This window comes from Crocodylus porosus, unplaced genomic scaffold, assembly GCF_001723895.1.
Source record: "Crocodylus porosus isolate Cpor-Errol unplaced genomic scaffold, CroPor_comp1, whole genome shotgun sequence".
In the NCBI taxonomy this organism is placed as follows: Eukaryota; Metazoa; Chordata; order Crocodylia; family Crocodylidae; genus Crocodylus; species Crocodylus porosus.
Genome location: NW_017728938.1, coordinates 146,118 through 165,055, shown reverse-complemented (window position 1 = coordinate 165,055; position 18,938 = coordinate 146,118). Strand labels below are relative to the sequence as shown.

At 49.5% G+C, this 18,938-nt stretch overlaps 2 protein-coding genes across 4 annotated transcripts in view; both read right to left on the bottom strand.

The window, feature by feature from the left end:
- NISCH (nischarin) overlaps nucleotides 1–9,926 on the bottom strand; it is a 66,010-nt gene extending 56,084 nt beyond the window's left edge. Inside the window, exon 1 of one of the 3 annotated variants that reach the window (XR_002103213.1) lies at nucleotides 9,693–9,920. Coding sequence is in view for 2 of the 3 variants with exons in the window: in XM_019547391.1 (XP_019402936.1) it covers nucleotides 9,693–9,779 (87 nt within the window). In the remaining variant the exon portion in view is untranslated. Of the gene's footprint in view, nucleotides 1–9,692 lie in introns of all 3 variants that reach the window. The other 2 variants (XM_019547391.1, XM_019547390.1) reach the window with 2 other exon arrangements.
- Nucleotides 1–18,938, bottom strand: part of LOC109318265 (stabilin-1-like) — a 449,042-nt gene that overhangs the window by 284,716 nt on the left and 145,388 nt on the right. The gene's annotated exons all lie outside the window — the stretch shown is intronic.

Here is an 18,938-nt window from a genome sequence, read left to right as displayed (position 1 = left end):
TGTCCCTGACCTCCTAATGCCTCCATTTCCATTTTAACTGATTGGCTTTCTTGCCTGCATTGCATGCCAGCCTCTGGTTTGTTTACTATTCCTTCCATCCAGGAACAGCACACACACCAATTGCAGGTGCTTCCTCAGCATGACAAATGGTTTTTCAACCTGAAACCTTGCTGAGATACATTTCTGTAACTATTCAGTCACTCTGTTAAAAAATACCAGATTAGATTGACCCAAGGAACCTTGTCTACCAGTGCCATGTCCTTAGACCAACACCCTTGCACCTGTCCCCAGTCAGCTGACCAGTAGGACACAGGGCCCTGGGCACATCTAAGCCCCTGGGCTGGGGGTGGCAGAGAGAGTTCTCTGGCAGCTGCTGGAGAAGAAGCTCCTGCAGGAGAGGAAAGGCTCTGTGACAGTTTGACTGCCTAAGATGCTGCTGGTGCTATTGTGCCGCTTGCTAAGTTATTATTACCTGCTGTTATGTAAAGTGGTGGACTGGACTGAGGCTGTAGGGGAGGAGGAAGACTCATTGGGGCACATTACCGTATTGTATAGAGGCCCCAGCACCAGTGAGTGTGCACCTTAACACACCCACACACGTCACAAGTTTTGCTTGTCAGCAGCTTGAGGTGCAGTTTCCCAGAAACCCCTCCACCTATCTCCTAGAAAATTGGCAGGCTTCATGCCCTCAGAAGGGGCTACCATCTTGGCTGTTTTCATCCAAAGACGCCAACAAATGACAGAGTTATAGGACGTTTTGTGCTTCCCCATTATAGCCTATGGGTGAAATGTCAAAACAGCAAAACAGTTTCAACAAAACAAAACAGAACAATGCTTTCAAAATTAAACAAAACTCTAAATGAAACATTGTCCTGTCAAAACGGAAGTTGAAATGAAATGGTGCTGTTTCGTAAAGCCTTATTTGAAAACTCTGGTTTATCTTACAAATCATGCTTGTACATCTAACGTGCCAACACTGAGCAACACCCCACAGCACTCTTGAAAGGATCTCAAGGCAAGTCAGGGTGCCCAACCCTAGTTGAGAATCACTGGTAAAAAAAATAATCAAAACTGGTATCTGAGTTTACTTAACTAATATGGTGGTTGTGCAATAGAGAATACAATCTCAGTTACCAGGGTAGTACAAACAGAGGCACAACTGATTTTCATATGAAACCATCTATAATTTATCTGTATGATTTAAAGGTGAACTGCACAGATGACCTCGAAATTCCATTTTTTTTCCTCCCCAAAAATTTAAGCTAACATCTGCCTGACCATTTAAGTGGGTACTCTGAAACATCTGGCATAAATCTAAAGTTAGCACTTGTCTTTCAGATCTACCAAATGTATGTCAGGTAACAACTTAAAATTCCATGTGTTAAGCGTTTACAGCCACCAACACCACAGAACTCTGGAACTCACAAAAGATATGTTTCTTTTGAAATTATTTCTGGTGCCCTCAAATGGAATGAAACTTTGACAAAACAAATAATGGGATAATTCAAGATCCAGCGAACACTGTGAGAAAGCTTCATAGCTAATGCAGTGCTGAATAAGGACCACAACAAAACTGGGGACTGCAGAAAATACCCTGATGTCATAAACATATTTTGAAAATGTCTATGTATTATGAAACTTGAGATGTTCATTTAAGGAAGGAGCCACAAAGTTACTACATGTTTTTTATGGAAAAAAAACTGGTAACTTATTCCTCATTTTATCACACCATTAAATACTTGAACATATCGTCAGGTTGCAACTTTAAATGGTGATTAACTGGTTAATCTCATCTTAAGTGCAATGTGTGGCAGGGGTCATAGGCATAGATAGCTATGGCTAGATCATACGCTACCAGTGGCTGCCCAACCTCTTCTTGAACAACTCCAGTGATGGAGTCCACAACTTCCCTAGGCAGTCTATTTCACTGTCTCACTGTTTTAATAGTGAAGAAGTTTATCCAAATATCCAATCAAAACTTACTTTGCTGCAACTTCAAGGTCACTGGTCTGTGTCCTAACTCTCTTCAGGAAAAGAGACAAAGGTGTTCCCCTTCTTCTTTATGGCAGCCCTTCAATTATTTAAAGACCATGATCATGTCTCCTCTTAACACCTTTTCAGCAAACTGAACATGCCTAGCTCCTACATCTCCACATATGATTTGTCTTCCAAGACCTTTATCACTGCCTCTGAATCCTCTCTGACTTCTCCACATTCTTTTTAAAATGTGAAGCCCCAAACTGCACACTATACTCTAGATAAGGCCCAACCAGTGCTGACTAGAGAGGCACCACCGTCTCCCATACCTTGTACCTAATGTTTCTATTGATGCGCTCTAAAACTGCATTTGTCTTTTGTGCAGCTGCATCACGCTGCGCTCATGTTGAGTGTGGGATCTACCAAGACTCCCACATTCTTCTCCATAGCACTGCCATCCACCCAGATGCCATTCATTTTATATTTGGATTTTGATTATTCTTCCCAAGTGAAGCACCTGGCATTTGTCAGCACTGAATTTCATTCCGTTAGCTTCAACCTTGCTTTCCAATTTATCAAAACACTTCTGAATTGTGTTTCCCCAACTGACCTCCAATGTGTTCAAAATCCTTTCCATTTTTGTGTCATTTGAAGACTTGCTCAAAAACCTTTATATGCCAACAACCAAACCATTAATAAACAAGTTGAACAACACTGTGCCCAGCACAGACTCCTGTGGGACTCCAATCAAAGCCTCTTGCTGTTCTGACTTGGATTCATTTATAATTACCCTTTGCTTCTGGCTATTAAGCAAGTTGTCCATCCACCTAATAGTAGCTTTGTCCAGCCCACCTTTCTCCAACTGGTTTATGAAAAGGCCACGTGGGGCCTTATCAAAAGCATTCCTGAAGTCCAGTTGATTCCCTTCATCCACCCAAGTAGTTACGGTCAACAAAGAAGATCAAGAGTGACACAGTTTTTACCTTTGTAAATCAATGATGGGTACCTGAAATCAGCCTTTCCTCCTCCCAATGCTTGTAAATGGCCTTTCTTATGATATGGTCCAGTAATTTCTTAGGTATTGAGGAGAGGTTAACTGGTCGGTAGTTCTCAGGTCCTCCTTTTTGCCTTTTTTAAAGAGGGGTACTACTTTGGTCCTTTTCCAGTCCAATGACACCTGACCCATCTCTCTCAGCTTTGTAAAGATCACTGCCACAGGATTCAAGATATCTTCTGCTAGTTCTTATAGCAGGCTGGGATAGTTACGTAGTTTGTAGGGTCAGAAGGGACCTAAGCAGATCATCAAGTCCTACTCCCTGCCATGGCAGGAAAGAGCACTGGGGTCAAACGACTCCAGCAAGGTGTTCATCTAGCCTCCTCTTAAAGACCTCCAGGGTAGGAGCCAGCACCACTTTGCTTGGAAATTGGTTCCAGATCCTAGCCGTCCTGACAGTGAAGAAGCACCTCCTGATGTCTAGTCTGAATCTCCCCTCTGCCAGCTTGTGACCGTTATTTCTAGTGACTCCTGGTAGTGGTCAGGGGAACAGGGACTCCCCCAGTGCCTGCTGGTCCCCTCTGACTAGTTTGTAACAGGCCACTAGATGCCCCCTCAGCCTTCTCTTGTGGAGGCTGAACAGGTTCAGGTCCCATAGCCTCTCCTCGTAGGGCCTGCCCTGCTGCCCCCTGATCATGCGAGTGCCCTGCTCTGGACCCTCTCCATGCTGTCCACATCCCTCTTGAAGTGCGGCGCCCAGAACTGGACACAATACTCCAGCTACGGCCTGACCAATGTCATATAGAGGAGGCAGATCACCCCCTTGGACCTGCCTGAGATGCATCTGTGGATGCATGACAAGGTACGGTTGGCCTTCCTGACTGCATCCCCACACTGTCGGCCCATGTTCATTTTGGCATCAATAATGACTCCGAGATACTTTTCTGCCTCTGCACTGACGAGAAGGGAGTTCCCCAACCTGTAGGTATGGTGCCAGTTGTTCCTCCCTAGGTGCAGTACCTTGCATTTGTCAATGTTGAAACCCATCCTGTTGTCATCCGCCCACCCTGGTAGCCTGTCTAGGTGCGATTGTGGCCTATTCCTTCCTTCTAGTGTGCCCACGTCCCCCCACATCTTAGTGTGCCCTGCAAATTTGAACAGGGTGCTTTTTACCCCCTTGTCCAAGTTGCTGATGAAGATGTTGAACAGTGTGCGCCCAGGACCAAGCGAGCCCTGGGGAACCCCACTGCACACATCCCTCCAGGTTGAAAAAGACCCATTCACTACCACCCTCTGGGTGCGGCCCTCCAGCCAGTTAGTGACCCATTTGACTGTGTAGGTGTCAACGCCACAGTCCCCTAGTTTTTTTAATGAGAATGGGGTGAGAGACAGTGTTGAAGGCCTTCCTAAAGTCCAGGATGAGGGATGAACCTCATCAAGCTCTGCTTACTTCATTTAATTCATTCAGACCCATCCAAACCTCTCTGAGAGTCTCTCTTGTTTTTCATCCCTCAGCCTATCCCCTTCCTTATTCAAATAATCCTTATTAGGCGTCTGGCAAGAGCTTAATTTTTTCATGATGACTGAAATGAAGAGCTACTGATTAGCACTGCCTTCTTTGCATCTTGTTAGGAGCTCCCTCTGTCTTGCTAAAATAGCTGACCCACAGCTTCTTTAACCCTCCTTTGCTGAAGGATTATAACACCTTTCTTATTGTCTTTAACCTCTCTTGCCAGGTGCAGCTCATTCTTTCTCTTTGCCTTCCTGATTTTGTCTACCTCTCCTACATACGCAACCTGGGTACTATTTCTTTTATTTGGCTCAAAAAAAAATTGCCAATTTTTTGCTCTATACTGCATAACCCCATGACAGGCCAGCCCCAGGAAGCAGAATAAATTTGCATATGAAAAACATTCTTTAGCAAAGCTCAAAGCTCCTGGCCAAGGCCAAGGTCAACTTGTACAGCTGGAGAAGGCTCTGCATTTAGGAGTATTCCCCTAAGGGCTGTGGATGGGACTGGTTAACAGGATCTGGGAGCACCCCCAGGCGGAGTGAGGGCTTAAGGAAGGTCCAGGGAGAAACCCGTACTGGACCTTCTCAGGGACTGATTAGGGGGTTGTGAGAGGCATTCCCTGTAAGGCAATCTACAAGAAGCAAACTTGCCAAAAATCAACTTGCAAAAGCTGCAGCCAGAGCAGCTGAGACTCCAGAGCAGCAAGTTGCAAGACGAGAAACAAACAGAGCAGCAATGGCTGCATCCAGAGCAACTGAGACTCCTGCATAGCAGATTGCAAGCAGAGCAGCCAGGAACTGGCCCTGAAGAGAAAAAGAAAACTCTAAATTCTTCTACAATCCAGCCTTGAATTACAGTTCTGATCCATTAGTTGCAGTTGGCTCAATGGTGACTTCTTGCAGCCACTGCCTTGCAATGAGATGGAAAGGAGAAGCTCCAGGGATATGCTGCAACAGTGGCAAGGTTCAACTGCCCCAAAGGAATGATCCTCCCGTCACATCCTCAACAACTATGGGACAACCACAAGGAGAATCTGGCACAGGATATCTTGCATTGGGCACAAGTGCAAAATCCAAACCTTGAACTGGACTACAGTGATATCATCTTCAATCAAGCTCTCATTATCATTGAGGTCAAGATCAAGGCTTTGGGTGCCTCTGACCTCAAAACTTGTGGTCTTCCTGACCCACAATGAGACAATGATAATGAGCTGATAAATGAAATTTTGAGAGAGACTAACTACAACACTGACCAGCTTAATAAATACATACAGGATAATAAGCCAAGTCTGGTCCCAGACCAAAGAGAAGCCTTCAACAAGATTACTCAAGCAGTTTTCAATGGGAGTCGTGGCATCTTCTTTCTGGATGCTCCAGGTGGAACTGGGAAAACTTTTCTCCTCATTTTCTTTTGGCCAAAATCTGGCAGACAAACAGGACTGCCCTGGCAGTGGCATCATCAGGCATTGCTACCACACTGTTGACAGGAGGAAGAACAGCTCACTCAGCCTTCAAGCTGCCCTTAAATCTGGCAAGTGCAGAGGCACCAACCTGCAACATTGCCAGGGGTACTGGCAAAGCAAATGTCCAGCAGGAGTACCAGCTCATTGTCTGGGATGAGTGCACAGTGTCTCACAAAGCTGCCTTAGAGACTCTTGATTGCACCCTCCAAGATCTTCAACATAATGACAAAACAATGGGAGGAATGACTGTATTGTTGGCTGGGAATTTTCAACAGACACTGCCAATCATTTCACATGGAACCAAAGCTGATGAACTCCAGGCCTGCCTCAAAGCTTCATACATATGGAAAAACATTCAGTGACTCAGCCTTATGACCAACATGCGAGTGCATCTAACACAGGGTTAGACAATTATTTTGGGTGGAGGGCTGCTTACTGAGTTTTGGCAAGCCACTGAGGGCCGCATGACAGGCAGCCAGGGGCAGATAAATATTAATTTTCTAAATTTTTTAGGGGTGCTGCAGGCCAGATAGAATGGCCTGGCAGGCCGCATCTGGCCCACGGGCCTCATTTTGCCCACCTCTGATCTAACAGGTGACGCATCTGCTGGAGAGTTTGCTGCAAGCCTGCTCAAACTGGGAAATGGGGACATGGTATCTGAGAATCAAGATGGAACTCTCTCAATGAACGACATTGGGAAAACAGTCACAACACTTCAAGAACTGAAAGAGGCAGTTTTTCCAAATGTCACGCATCGCTTTCATGACCACAAGTGGCTATGCCAAAGAGCCATCCTGGCACAAAAAAATGATGCGGTCAATACCATAAACAAAGATCTTCTCTCTCAATTGCCTAGCACTGTGCAAAAATACAAGTCCGTGGACACTGTCCCAGACACCAGTGAGGCAGTCAACTACCCAACAGAATTTCTCAACTCTCTCGAACCACCAGGTGGGCCTTCACACAATCTGGAGCTCAAGACTGGTGCACTCATCATTCTTCCCAGGAATCTGGACCCACCAACACTCTGCAGTGGAGCACGACTGGCTGTCAACAAGCTCATGCCACATGTCACTGAAGCCACCATCATGACTGGCCATGCAGCGGAACAGGATGTCTTCATTCCATGCATTCCATTCATTCCCTCTGACCTGCCGATTCAATTTAAATGGCTCCAGTTCCCCATCCACCTCAGTTTTGCCATGAGCATCAACAAGGCACAGGTACAATCACTCAAAGTTGATGGCCTCAACCTGTGAAGCCCATGCTTTCCTCATGCCCAACTCTATGTTGGCTGTTCCAGAGTTGGCAATGGCAAAAACCTTTTCATCTTGGCACCATATGACAAAACATGCAACATTGTCTATCCTGAAGCTCTACACCAGGCTTGCCCAACATACAGCCTGCAGTCCATCACGCGCCCCGCCAAGCTGTTTTCTGAGGCCCATGGTGCTGTGATGGGAAATGAAAGTAAACACTGTTTACTTTCATTCCCACCCCTTGTCCCTCACCCAGCCCCTCAGCAGTTTCCTAATGGCTGCTGAAGGGCTGGGGAAGGGACAAGGTTCCCACATGCACCGCATCAGCTCCACATTGCCAACGCGGTGCGTGTGGGAAGAGGAGTAGCCGTGTGCCGCTCAGGACAGGATGAGCCCAGCTGGACCTGCAGGGGCTCAGCCCCACTTTCCCCCTACATCCACCAGTCAGGTCCGAGTGGCACAGCAGCACAGACACAGCCACGTAGCAGCTCCCTGCTGGTCGGTGCAACAGGGCCCGCAGGGAGCAAGGAGCCGCCAATGGTTCATGGGAAGGAAGGGGGGATCCTGTTGAGGGAAAGTGTGTGGCTGGGTGTCTGTCTGCATCTGCTTGTGTCTGCACACATCTGTGCATGTATGCGCATGCATCTGCATGTGCATGCATGTCTGCCTGTGTCTGTATGCATCTGCGTGTATTTATGTGCGTGCATCTCTGTGGCCACATCTGTACATGTGTGCGTGCATGCATCTGTGTCTATGTGCATCTGTTTGTCTCTGTGTGTGTGTGCACATCTGTGTGCAAGTCTGTGCACCTGTATGTGTGTGTGCATGCACATATCTGTTTATTGCAGGGAGAATGTGCTTGTGTCTGTATCCATGTGCACAGAGTGAGCAAGTAGACTGCATGCCCATCTGCATATGTGTGTGCACATCTGTGTGTTTGTTCATGGCAGGGAGAGTGTGTGTTCACGTGCCGAGAGTCAGAGTAGAGTGTGTGTGTGTGTGTGTGGCCATAGCGGGGGAGGGGAGGCAGGGGGCAGAGAGAAGAGGGGACCCAGCCCAGCAGGGTCCACCCAGCCTCCCCTGAGCCTCTCCCTCTCCCTGCAGGTGAGCTCCCATGGGGGGAAGGAGCCTCCAATTTTGTGTTTGCCTGGGCCCCAGTACACTTTCATCTGCTGAACACTGATATCACAACCAATTTGATATATGTTCACTCCAAAAATAATTTTAAGCACTACCTCTAAGCTCACCTGCCAATTTGTGCTTTTACAATTAAAGTTTTCCATTTAAAATTTTTAAAAACTGTTCCCTTCTTGCTGTGCAAAAGGTTGCAAACTAATCTGAAAATGCATTATTGTTGTCTTTTCAGAGAAGTAATTAACCAAGGTGTATTCTTATGTCAGGCAGAAGGCACGACAGGATAACACCTTAAAGACTAAGTCTTTCAGAAAAGCATAAGCTTCTGTAGGTGACAGCCTACTTCATCAAATGCCTTTCTGATGAGTTAGTAATAGATCTTCCTGACCTAACTTAATTCATTTGAGAAGTCAAACAGAAGTCTAAATATCAGTTGCAACAACACATTTTCAGAAAGAAGTGACCTTTTTAACTTGACTGTCCCTCAATCTCTTAAAAATATAAAAGCAGCTAATGTGGGTAGAAGAAGGAAAAGTTTGTGAAAGACACTGATGAATTCCAAGAGACGGGATTGTTCCAGTCACAGCAAACTAAACTAGGAGACGCACAATGTTTTTGTCTATGAAACAGGCTCATTTGCTGCAGACATTATCTATGAACAGTCTATAAAACAATCTTTAAAAAGAACTCTCTCAAAAACAGACCAATTAACTGTTTACAAAATTAGGCAAGAAGATCCTGCGTATCAACTCACTTCAAATCCTCCCCAAAGTCGTTTTGGTCAATACTTCAATATTTTGTGTTAAAACCCTTAATAAACACCCTCCCAAAACATCTCGCTTCACTTGGAGAAAAGAAGCCAAGAGAGTTTCAGTTTAGCTCCACTTTAAAAGCACTCTTCTTCACTCTGAAAAGGTGGCCGCGGTCCGGGCGGCCGCGGTCACTGCCCTGCCCCGCGTGGCCGGGCGCGGCAGGAAGGGCCTCGTCTCGTCTCGTCTCGTGTGGTCTCTGCCCGGCATCCAACCGCTGGCCTGACGACGCCCGTGCCCGCGGCTCAGCGCGCCGGCGCCTGCTGACACCGACTCCCGGCGGCTCCCGACCCCAAGGCGGAGCAAGCCATGTCCCAACGACGCTGATCGTGCCGCATTCGCAGCCCTGCGCCCCCCGCGAGTGCCGCTGGGACGACCCCGAGGGCGCCGGAGCGCCCCGGCCCCTCTCCCCGCACCTGCGCCGCTGGACCCTGCGGGCTGTTCTCGGTCCCGGTCCGCCCTGCCCTCCTCCCGCAGGATCGCGGCCGCTCCCCGGCCCGCCAGCGACCCCAGACCCTGCCCCGAGGCCCCGCCGGCTCCTCACTGTGTAGTTCTCCACCAGCTCGGAGCCGATGACTCGGGCCTCTTTGGGCGGCTCCTCGGCCTCCTCCGCGGGCCGCGCCGCCTCCATCGTCCCGCAGCGCCCCGGGCCGGCTACGCGTACGGGCCTCCGCCTCGGCTGCCTCTGCTCGGCCCGGCACCCCCAGGCGGCGCCCGCTGCGCCGCCGCCGCCGCCGCCGCCGCCATCTTGGCCCGTACGGCCCGCCTCCCCTGCCCGTTGTAGGCGGTGGCCGCCCAACCCGCTGCAACTTTATTGGGAGCGCGGGCGGGGCGCTGGCCGCAGCGCGGGGCGGGGCTTGTCCCTCGGGTGAGCGGCTGCGCCCAGTGGCAGGGACATCCGTGCGCGAAGGGCGGAGGCTTCGACGCCTGCCTTCCCCTGCTGACTTGTCTTTAAAATGCTGGTTACGCAGAGGGAGAAGAGTGGCTGCGGGTGGCTGCTCAGTGGTTGATACGGGATATATAGCTCTATCAAAAAAAGAAGCTGAGATAAAGAAGTTTTGGGAAATGTGTTAAAATCAGCAGGTTCCCTTTCCCCTCTTTGGGTACTTCTGATTAACAGACCAGTCCAAAGCCCCAAATGAGGTTGCTTTGAATTAGAGAAAGACAACCCTTCTTGGGCCCCAAGCACCTCTCAGAGCTGTGTGTAGTGATTCCCTAGTTAAGATAGGCTTCTCGAAGGTGTCATTTTGATCACGCTACATGCTGTGGTTTTGTATGAAACAGCCGTAGCACAAACTTCCTGTAAACTGTCTTGCAGTAATTGCATGGAGAAGTAGGAGGGGGATTTGGAAGTGCACACCCACTCGCAAGGGTAAGAATCTGTTTACTGCCTTGGAAGCTGTCCTCTGTGACCAGTTCTTCTGACTCTGCAAGAATCCCTAATTTACTTTTTGAAAATCAGGTCATCCGACTTTTGCAGGCAAGCATGCATGAAGAAATTGCAGTTTTAGACACTATTTGCTGAAAGTTATTTTGCCCCCTGTCTTCTGCCCAAGGGTTGCTCTCCAAAGCCTGTTACTCTCCTTATCACTGACAGCTGCAGCCTGAGTCTCTGAACACCCCCTCGCTCCCCCACTGGGGGCAGGGCAGTGCAGCCTGGCACAGCCGAAGGTGACCCTGGGGGTAGCAATGCAATGGTGGGGCTTGGGTGTACAATGCAGCAGTGCAAGGGGGATGGCCTATATGCAGTTGGGGGGGGGGGCCTGTAGCTTGCATTGATGTATCCCATTAAGTGCTTGGGCCCTGTACAGCCTCAGGCTGCTAAAAATGAAAGGCTGCACACTTTCCTGCTTACACTGCTTGACTGAGTTAAACCAGAATACAAAACTGGATGGTGAATGAATCTGGAATTAATCTTCCTATTTGTAGACAGTTGTATTCGTTCCTTTCCAATATGACTATAATTCTTACAAAAGATGGACTACAGTCAGGGGTGGATCTAGAAAGGGTGCACTAGCATGGCTGCATGCCTGTTTTGGATTGCACTGCACAATGGGAGCCTCTGGAGACTGTTTAAAGTCCCTAAAGCTGGTAAAAATTCTCTCTTCCTTTTCCTGCTCAAATGCCTGCCCCCTCTCTGCTCCTTCCCTCTGCCCCACTCCCCCACCTGACAGCCATTTCTGCCTGCTGCACAGAGGCTGGGCTCAGCTAGGGATGGGGACAACAGCAACAGGGCTGGTCCCCATCTGCAGTTGGACAGGGCTGGTTCTGGAGCTTCCCCCTCCCCTCTCCCCTCACAGCACCAACAGGCAGGACAGCTGGGAAGGGCAAGGGAATGGGGATTTTTGGCTGCTTTCGCTTGGGGATTTTCAGTGTGTCTGCACTGGTGGAAGGGGAGAAGGCTGGGAGCAGGGGCATGGTGCAGGTTGCTGCTCCCACACCCCACTTTGGAAAATCCTGGATCATCCCATAACTACAGTATTCTTAAAGGATTGCCCAAGGCACTGCAGATCACCATAATGTAGTAACTGGGGCAGGGTAGATTTGATTTAATCAAATCTTTTAAAGCCACGATTGAAATAATGATTTAAATCACTGGTCAGGAAGCCTCAATTTAATTATTGTTTTCTACAAAAAGTGCATTCTTGTTGTTTGATATCATTTATTCATTTAACTTCTTGAAACTTTGCACTTTTAGAGAGAGGTTAGGGCTTGACTCTGAAGAGTCTCCCTGCAAGTTTGTGTACACAATTTGAGGAGACTAAAAGTGAAGACGCAGTTACAGGAAGTGACTGTGATCTTCTGCTCGCTGAACTGTTCCCTGAATGTGAAATCTGAGTATGTTATGCAACTGAGTACGAACCATTTCTCTTCAGCTTGTGACAGCTTTGGTCCCATAACCAACACTAAGACAGAAGTGATGCATCTCCATATACTGCCGTTACCTCCGGAGACACAAATCCACAGTTTGAGAACTTAAACTAAGCATCACAGAGATGGTTAATGGGATCTTCTAGACTGAGCACTGAGTCCCATTTGGTACAGTGGTTTTCTTTAATCTTTAAGTAACCTGTAGAGGAGACTGGGAATCCCATAAGATTAGTCCCCTAATATAGCCCATGGCCTATTGTGACCTATTTCAAAAACTTTTCTAAAAAGGTTACATGAATATATTGTCTCAAATAGTATATAATTAGAAGTTATAATCTCTTTTCTATGATGATATCTTTGAGCTTTAACATATTTAAAATTAAAATTATATATAGGGTTTTTTTTAAAACACTGTAACAAAAAAACCCTAATTAAATAAAAAATCTGATTTCAGTAAAAAAGTCCATTCTTTTCAAAACACTGATTTTTACCCACCCTGGCTTGGGGTCATTACTGTACTATATTGTGTCATTGTTTTCTTTTTAAATAAAAAATACTATTGTCTTCAAAGCAGTTGGTTACTTTTTTAAAGGAACATGGTTAACCTGAAATCTATTTAATTTGTGAAGAGAGTGTCATGACATTTCAGATTCACCCCTACTGATCCTTAAAGCTTCTGCTGTTCAAGGATTTTTTGTTTGTCTATTATTGTACCACTTTGGCATTTTCTTATGATAAAAAATATTGGTGTGTATTACTCAGTGGCTGCCTCTGACCATGCTTTAAAATGCAACCTCCTGCCAACAGTAGCACTTCTTTTCCTGAAGCTGAACCTGTTGAGATGATTTGCAGAAGAAAATGACAGAGAAGCAGCCTTTCGTTGCAGTAATCAAGAGGAAGCTATAGAGTTGGGATGAGAGCTATTCATTCTTGTTTCTTCAGCAAGGGAGTAGAGGAGGTTAAAATATTCTTTATTTTTAACAGCCATAAGGCCTGGGTGGAGACAAAAGCAGCTATACTATCATAGCAATATTGAGGCATAGAGGACGAGAGTTCTGCATTTATCAGACATCTACTAGCATGGGGAGATCTCAGATTTTGAAAAGGGGGATGCAGATGGTGTGATACATCATCACATATAACACAACACATATTTCTACAGTTAAAAAGAAACTAGAGGTTTTACTAGTATACTAGTGGAGGAAGGGAGCTCCAATCCACTCACCCCACGCTCCAGTGCCAGCTGAAAAAAACCTCAGACTGAGCTTCCTCTGCTCCCTTCCCCCCTCCGTCCCACATTCTGAAGACTGGGCTGGGGCTGAAAAGCAGGAGGGGTGGGGCTAAGGGAGAGCAGCTGCAGACTGCGACCCACTCCAAGTTGCAGCTGAATTCCCCAGCCCCTGGGACCCAACAGAGAATGTCTGTTGGGTTTGGAGGATTCCTGTAACTCATAGTGCTTCCTGCAAAGCACCATGAGTTGCAGTGGGGAGCTGCACTTCTATCTTCACCTATTATTTTTTTCAGAATTAAAAAAACAATAGCTGCTTTTTGTTCAGGTAGAGAAATAGTCTAGTAATGGTTGAGCTAGGACCCATTCCTATTGTCTACTGCAAGGCTTAATAGGTAGAGGAATAAAACTGCCCTTTGACTTCTCAAAATAACATCAGCTAAATGTCATAGGTTTCATAGACATTAGGGGCTGGAAGGGACCTTGTGAGATCGAGTCCAGGCCCTCCTGCAGGAAGTCTGGTGGGGTCAAATGATCCCAGCAAGATAAGCATCCAAATTTTTTTTGAATGAGTCCAGAGTAGGACTCATTCAGTGAGTCTATTCGAATGAGTCCAGAATAGGCAGAGCCGACCCAAGCAAGGAACAGGGCCCCACCCCCACTCTGATCCCACAGGCCCTAGACCTGAAGAAGCTACACAGGGGGAGAGGGGGAAGCGAGTGCCTGGACATGGAGGCACCACTTCACCCACCTCCACAGCACTGCTGCTCCATCTAGCTCTGCATGGCCCCCCAAAGCACAGGGCCTGGGGCGATTGCCCTGATTGCCCCCCATCCCCCGGGATGGACCTAAGAGTAGGATCACCTTTGGCGGACTCTGTTCCAGATCTTGGACACTCTGACTGTAAAAAAGTTTTTCCTTATGTCTGTCGGGGATCAGCATCCCCTGTGGACCTAACAGATGCCGCCTGCCACTTGCCTAGGGTGTCATCAGCTATAATTGGGGTCTCACACATGTACGTTTCGCCTGCCACAACTTGATATTAATGGAGTTGGTTCAGATGCCTTCACGTGTAGTCCAATTATGAGTCTCCCTGGCGTCCCGCAAGGTCCCGATTTTCTGAGGGTTCCGCCACCCCTACACCCTCACCCATTCCACCGGGTGGTGGCCAGCCGGCTGGTCTTGCCATGTATCCTTAGTTCCTCCCGGATAATTGTCACAGGGGCACTCAGGTGCCCTGTGCCTATGAAGGGATAAGGGCAGCTGCCAATCTTCAGGGCAGCACAGGTGCCAGTTGCTGGGGCAACCGCACTGGTCAGGTGACCAGAAAGGGGCAGGGCCAGGCCTTTATAAACAGCCCAGGCTGAAGCCTAAGAGGCAGTTCCCCTTTGGCAGCCTGAGGAGCGGCAGCTCTGCTGCAGAGCAGAGCAGCCTGACCACCCAAGCGGCTGCAGCATGGTACGAGGTAGAGAGGACCCGGACAGGAATGTATGTTATAGCCGCGAGGCTTAGTTTTGTGTTACAGCTGGTTGGCCTATGGCTTTGTGTTTGCTGTGTCATCATTTGTGTAAGACCGGAGGACCGGGTGAGGCTATAGGGGAAGGAGGAGGCCTCAGGGGAGCTCCCCAGTAGCACGGGGGTTCCTGGTGCCCTGTTAGGGCAGAGCAGGCGGTGCCAAGGAAAGCACAGCTGTTTAGCGCCGGGGTGGCGCTGCGTTTGGGGGTGTGTTGACCCCACCCTGGTGTGGGCGACAGCTGGAGAAGCCCGAGCAGGACTGAAGACCCAGATGGTGGGTCAGGGGGCCAGGCACAGCTACGGCCACCTGAGCCCCAACTGTGAGACGCACGGGAGACGAGACCCGAGTTCGCGGGTGACTGCGGGAAGCGCGAGGCACAGGCCTGAATGCGGGTGACCGCGGGACGTATGGGAGGCAGGCGCCAGTCAGGCACTGCCTGTAATTGAGAAGCTCCGAGAGGGGAGTAAGCCCATTAAGAAGCCCGGTGAGGGCAAAAGGCGCATAGAGAGAGAAGCCCCAGAGGAGAGGGCACATAGAGAGAGAAGCCCCAGGAGAGGGCAAATACGAGAGCCGAGAGCCCGGTAAGGGTGAACATTCGGGCGGAGGCCTTTGAGAGAGCCTCTAGGAAAGGAACATTGGTGGGATAACGTCCGGAAGATCCACGAGGCTTGGGGCGTGCTTAAGGGGAGGTTGGAGGCACGCATAGCTCATAAGGCTGGGGTGCACCACATTACTCCGTACAGAGTAGGAGCCTGGACAATCCTAGCACCGTGTCCAAGGGGACAGAAAGGCAGCCTCCCATATAAAACTATATATAACAGCAAGACATGGCGGGCTAGAAAGAGGGTGCTGGATCGCCTACTTGGCACGGTAGGGGGCGTTAGAGAGATCATGGCCGCTCCTAGGCCCCACTCCATGACAAAGTGGTGCATTGGTCAGGAAGCCGGCCATGCACGGGAAAGAAACCCATGTCCCCCAAAAGGGGAAGAACGAACCCAGAGCTAGACTAAAAGAGGGACGCTGCAGAAAGAGAATTTTACCACAGACCGCTAGGTAGAGATGAGTAAGGATACCCATTGCCCGGACTTCCGTAGTAAGGCTGAGGCCCTGAGTCAAAAAGATAAGGTCAGAGTAGGCATGGCCCAGGAAGGGGTTATGGAAGGCCAGGGACCGGAAACCCTTGCATGGTAACTGAGAATGGGAGAGCTGGAAGAGCAGGAGTTAGAATTTGCCAAGGCCCAGAAGGAAAGAACCGAGGCTAAATCTGCTGCCCTAGAGCAACAAATATCGCCGGGTAAAAGGGACGGGACGGCAAAAGAAATGAGATGCCTCATGGCAGCTGAGGCAGAGAAAACTAGAGAATTAGAATGGGTGATGGCTCAAAAAGCTAAGAAGAGCCAGGACAGAGAAGAAAAGCTGCAGAGGATGCAGGCAGAGATGGAGGCCTGGACAGCACAGTCTCCTGAGGCCTGCATAATTCCAGCAAGGGAACAGCAGAAACTGGAAGTAGCCAGGGGTGTGATAGCAGTGCTGCAAAAGGAAGTCCAAACTCAAGTGGACCAGATAGAAGGTCTGCATGAGGACCTGGAGAGGTGGCCGGTGAGATGCTTAGGGGCTGAAAAGCTGCTTGATCAGCTGCAAGAAGAGCTAAGTCTAAGCCACACACAAACCGATGAGAATAGTAAAGTGATAGCACGAGAAATGGAGAAGATGAAGGCGTTTATGGTAAACCATGAGGCGCTGCTAGCAGACTCCAAGAAAGAATAATGCGTTAAGGGTTCAAGTACAGAGTCTGAAGACAGAAAATGAGCACATGAGAGAACGGGCTCAGTCACTGGAGACTCTCCTAAAATATGGCCAGTATAGAGAGACAGGCCTAGCCATAGACAAAGAACAGCCACAGGGGGAGAGACGGACCCTGGAGGAAACGATACGGGGGCTGCTGGAGATAAATACCCAGCTGGCCCGGGAAATGCGAGAGGTCAGGGAAGCTGAGGGGCTAAAAGGGACGACCCTAGTGGAGCAGGAAGTGCAGACCTTAGAGATTATGAGCCCACTAAAGCAAAAGCTAGAAGAACTTGAATGGCAATTAGCCAGGGAAGTAAAAGCTGTTGAGGTCGAGTTGAGTGAAAGAGAGATGCTCATGAAGGTGGTAAAACAAGTAGAGGCCAACGTGGAGGATGCCTGGCCTAAACTGGCGCAAGGACTAAGGAAGGAGGGGTGTCCCACTGCTGGGAACCTTGAAGACCCTAGAGAGGGAGCTGAAGCAGAACAGTCAGGCAGAAGTGTTAAGGGGGAGGGCCCAATAATCGAGAAACTGGAAGCCTTAAAGAGGGAGGCTTTGTTAGCGGCTCAGGAATATGGGGACCTCAGATGGGACCAGTGGAGGGGCCATCATGCCCAAGAAATGAACCAATTAAGGTGCCAATTAAGGGGGCTATCCTTACTGCAGAGTAAGGGAGAAGGAGCCATACGTGGGTTTGTGATGTCAGAAACAACCAACTTAATAGAGGGAAAGGTAACAGGGGTAGACCAACGCATTCCCCCTCAGAGGGAAACCCCACGCCCAATATATCAGGGAAAGGCAGCGGAGATACCCAGTCCCAGACAGCCAAAGACAGAAATAGGCTCCATGATCAGGGAAGCAGTCCAGCCCAAGAAAACAGAGAGTCGGAGGGCTGGGGAGAAGGAAGAAGGAGCAGTTAGTTAAGGGAGGAACTGAGATGAGGAAAAGACCTCAGCTTTATGTGAACGGCCTGCCCAGAAAAGTCTCCTGGAGGACACTGAGAAGGGTCCTTGAAGCCAGAATAGGAAGGGTGGCCTATGTGGAAATTTATGAGGGGCCTGGAGGGAGATCCACTGGCCAAGGAAGAATAGAGTTTTGGAGAGAAGAGGACGCCCAGAAGGCGCTGAAATGCCAATGGGAAATCTGGGGCAAGCTCCAGGACATACAGGAAGACAGGAAGAGATTGAGAACCCGACGAGCTATTGTGAAGGAAGGACCGAGGAGGGTGGAGAAAGGAAGGAGACTTTGGAGAGTAGGCAGAAATTCAGCAATTTACCAAGGTTAGCTAATGTGGGGGGACTACCTGTGGCGGGTAAATCCCAAGAAATCCCACACGGTGCGCCCTGGGGAAAAGGCGAGTTGGAGGCACCTGAAAACCTCCGCCTCCAGTGTATGCACTGCTGAATGCCTGAAGAAAAGCCAAGAAAAGAACCCCAGTGGGATATCACATCTCGTGAAATGGAAGAATGGCCCCGGTGAGTTATGAACTTAAGGGGGAAGGTATGTCACAGGGGCACTCGGGTGCCCTGTGCCTATGAAGGGATAAGGGCAGCTGCCAATCTTCAGGGCAGCACAGGTGCCGGTTGCTGGGGCAACCGCACTGGTCAGGTGACCAGAAGGGGGCAGGGCCAGGCCTTTATAAACAGCCCAGGCTGAAGCCTAAGGGGCAGTTCCCCTCTGGCAGCCTGAGGAGCAGCAGCTCTGCTGCAGAGCAGAGCAGAGCAGCGCAGCGCAGCGCAGCGCAGCCTGACCACCTGAGCGGCTGCAGCATGGTACAAGGTGGAGAGGACCCGGACAGGAATGTACGTTATAGCCGCGCGGCTTAGTTTTGTGTTACAGCTGGTTGGCCTATGGCTTTGTGTTTGCTGTGTCATCGTTTGTGTAAGACCGCAGGACCGGGTGAGGCTATAGGGGAAGGAGGAGGCCTCAGGGGAGCTCCCCAGTAGCACGGGGGTTCCTGGTGCCCTGTTAGGGCACAGTGGGCGGTGCCAAGGAAGGCACAGCTGTTTAGCACCTGCGTGGCGCTGCGTTTGGGGGTGTGTTGACCCCACCCCGGTGTGGGCGACAGCTAGAGAAGCCCGAGCAGGACTGAAGACCCAGATGGTGGGTCAGGGGGCCAGACACGGCTACAGCCACCTGAGCCCCGACTGTGAGAAGCACGGGAGATGAGACCTGAGTGCGCGGGTGACCACGGGACACACGAGGCACAGGCCTGAATGCGGGTGACCACAGGACGTATGGGAGGCAGGCGCCAGTCAGGCACTGCCTGTAACTGAGAAGCTCCGAGAGGGGAGTAAGCCCATTGAGAAGCCTGGTGAGGGCAAAGGGCGCAGAGAGAGAGAGAGAAGCCCCAGAGGAGAGGGCGCAGAGAGAGAGAGAGAGAGAGAGA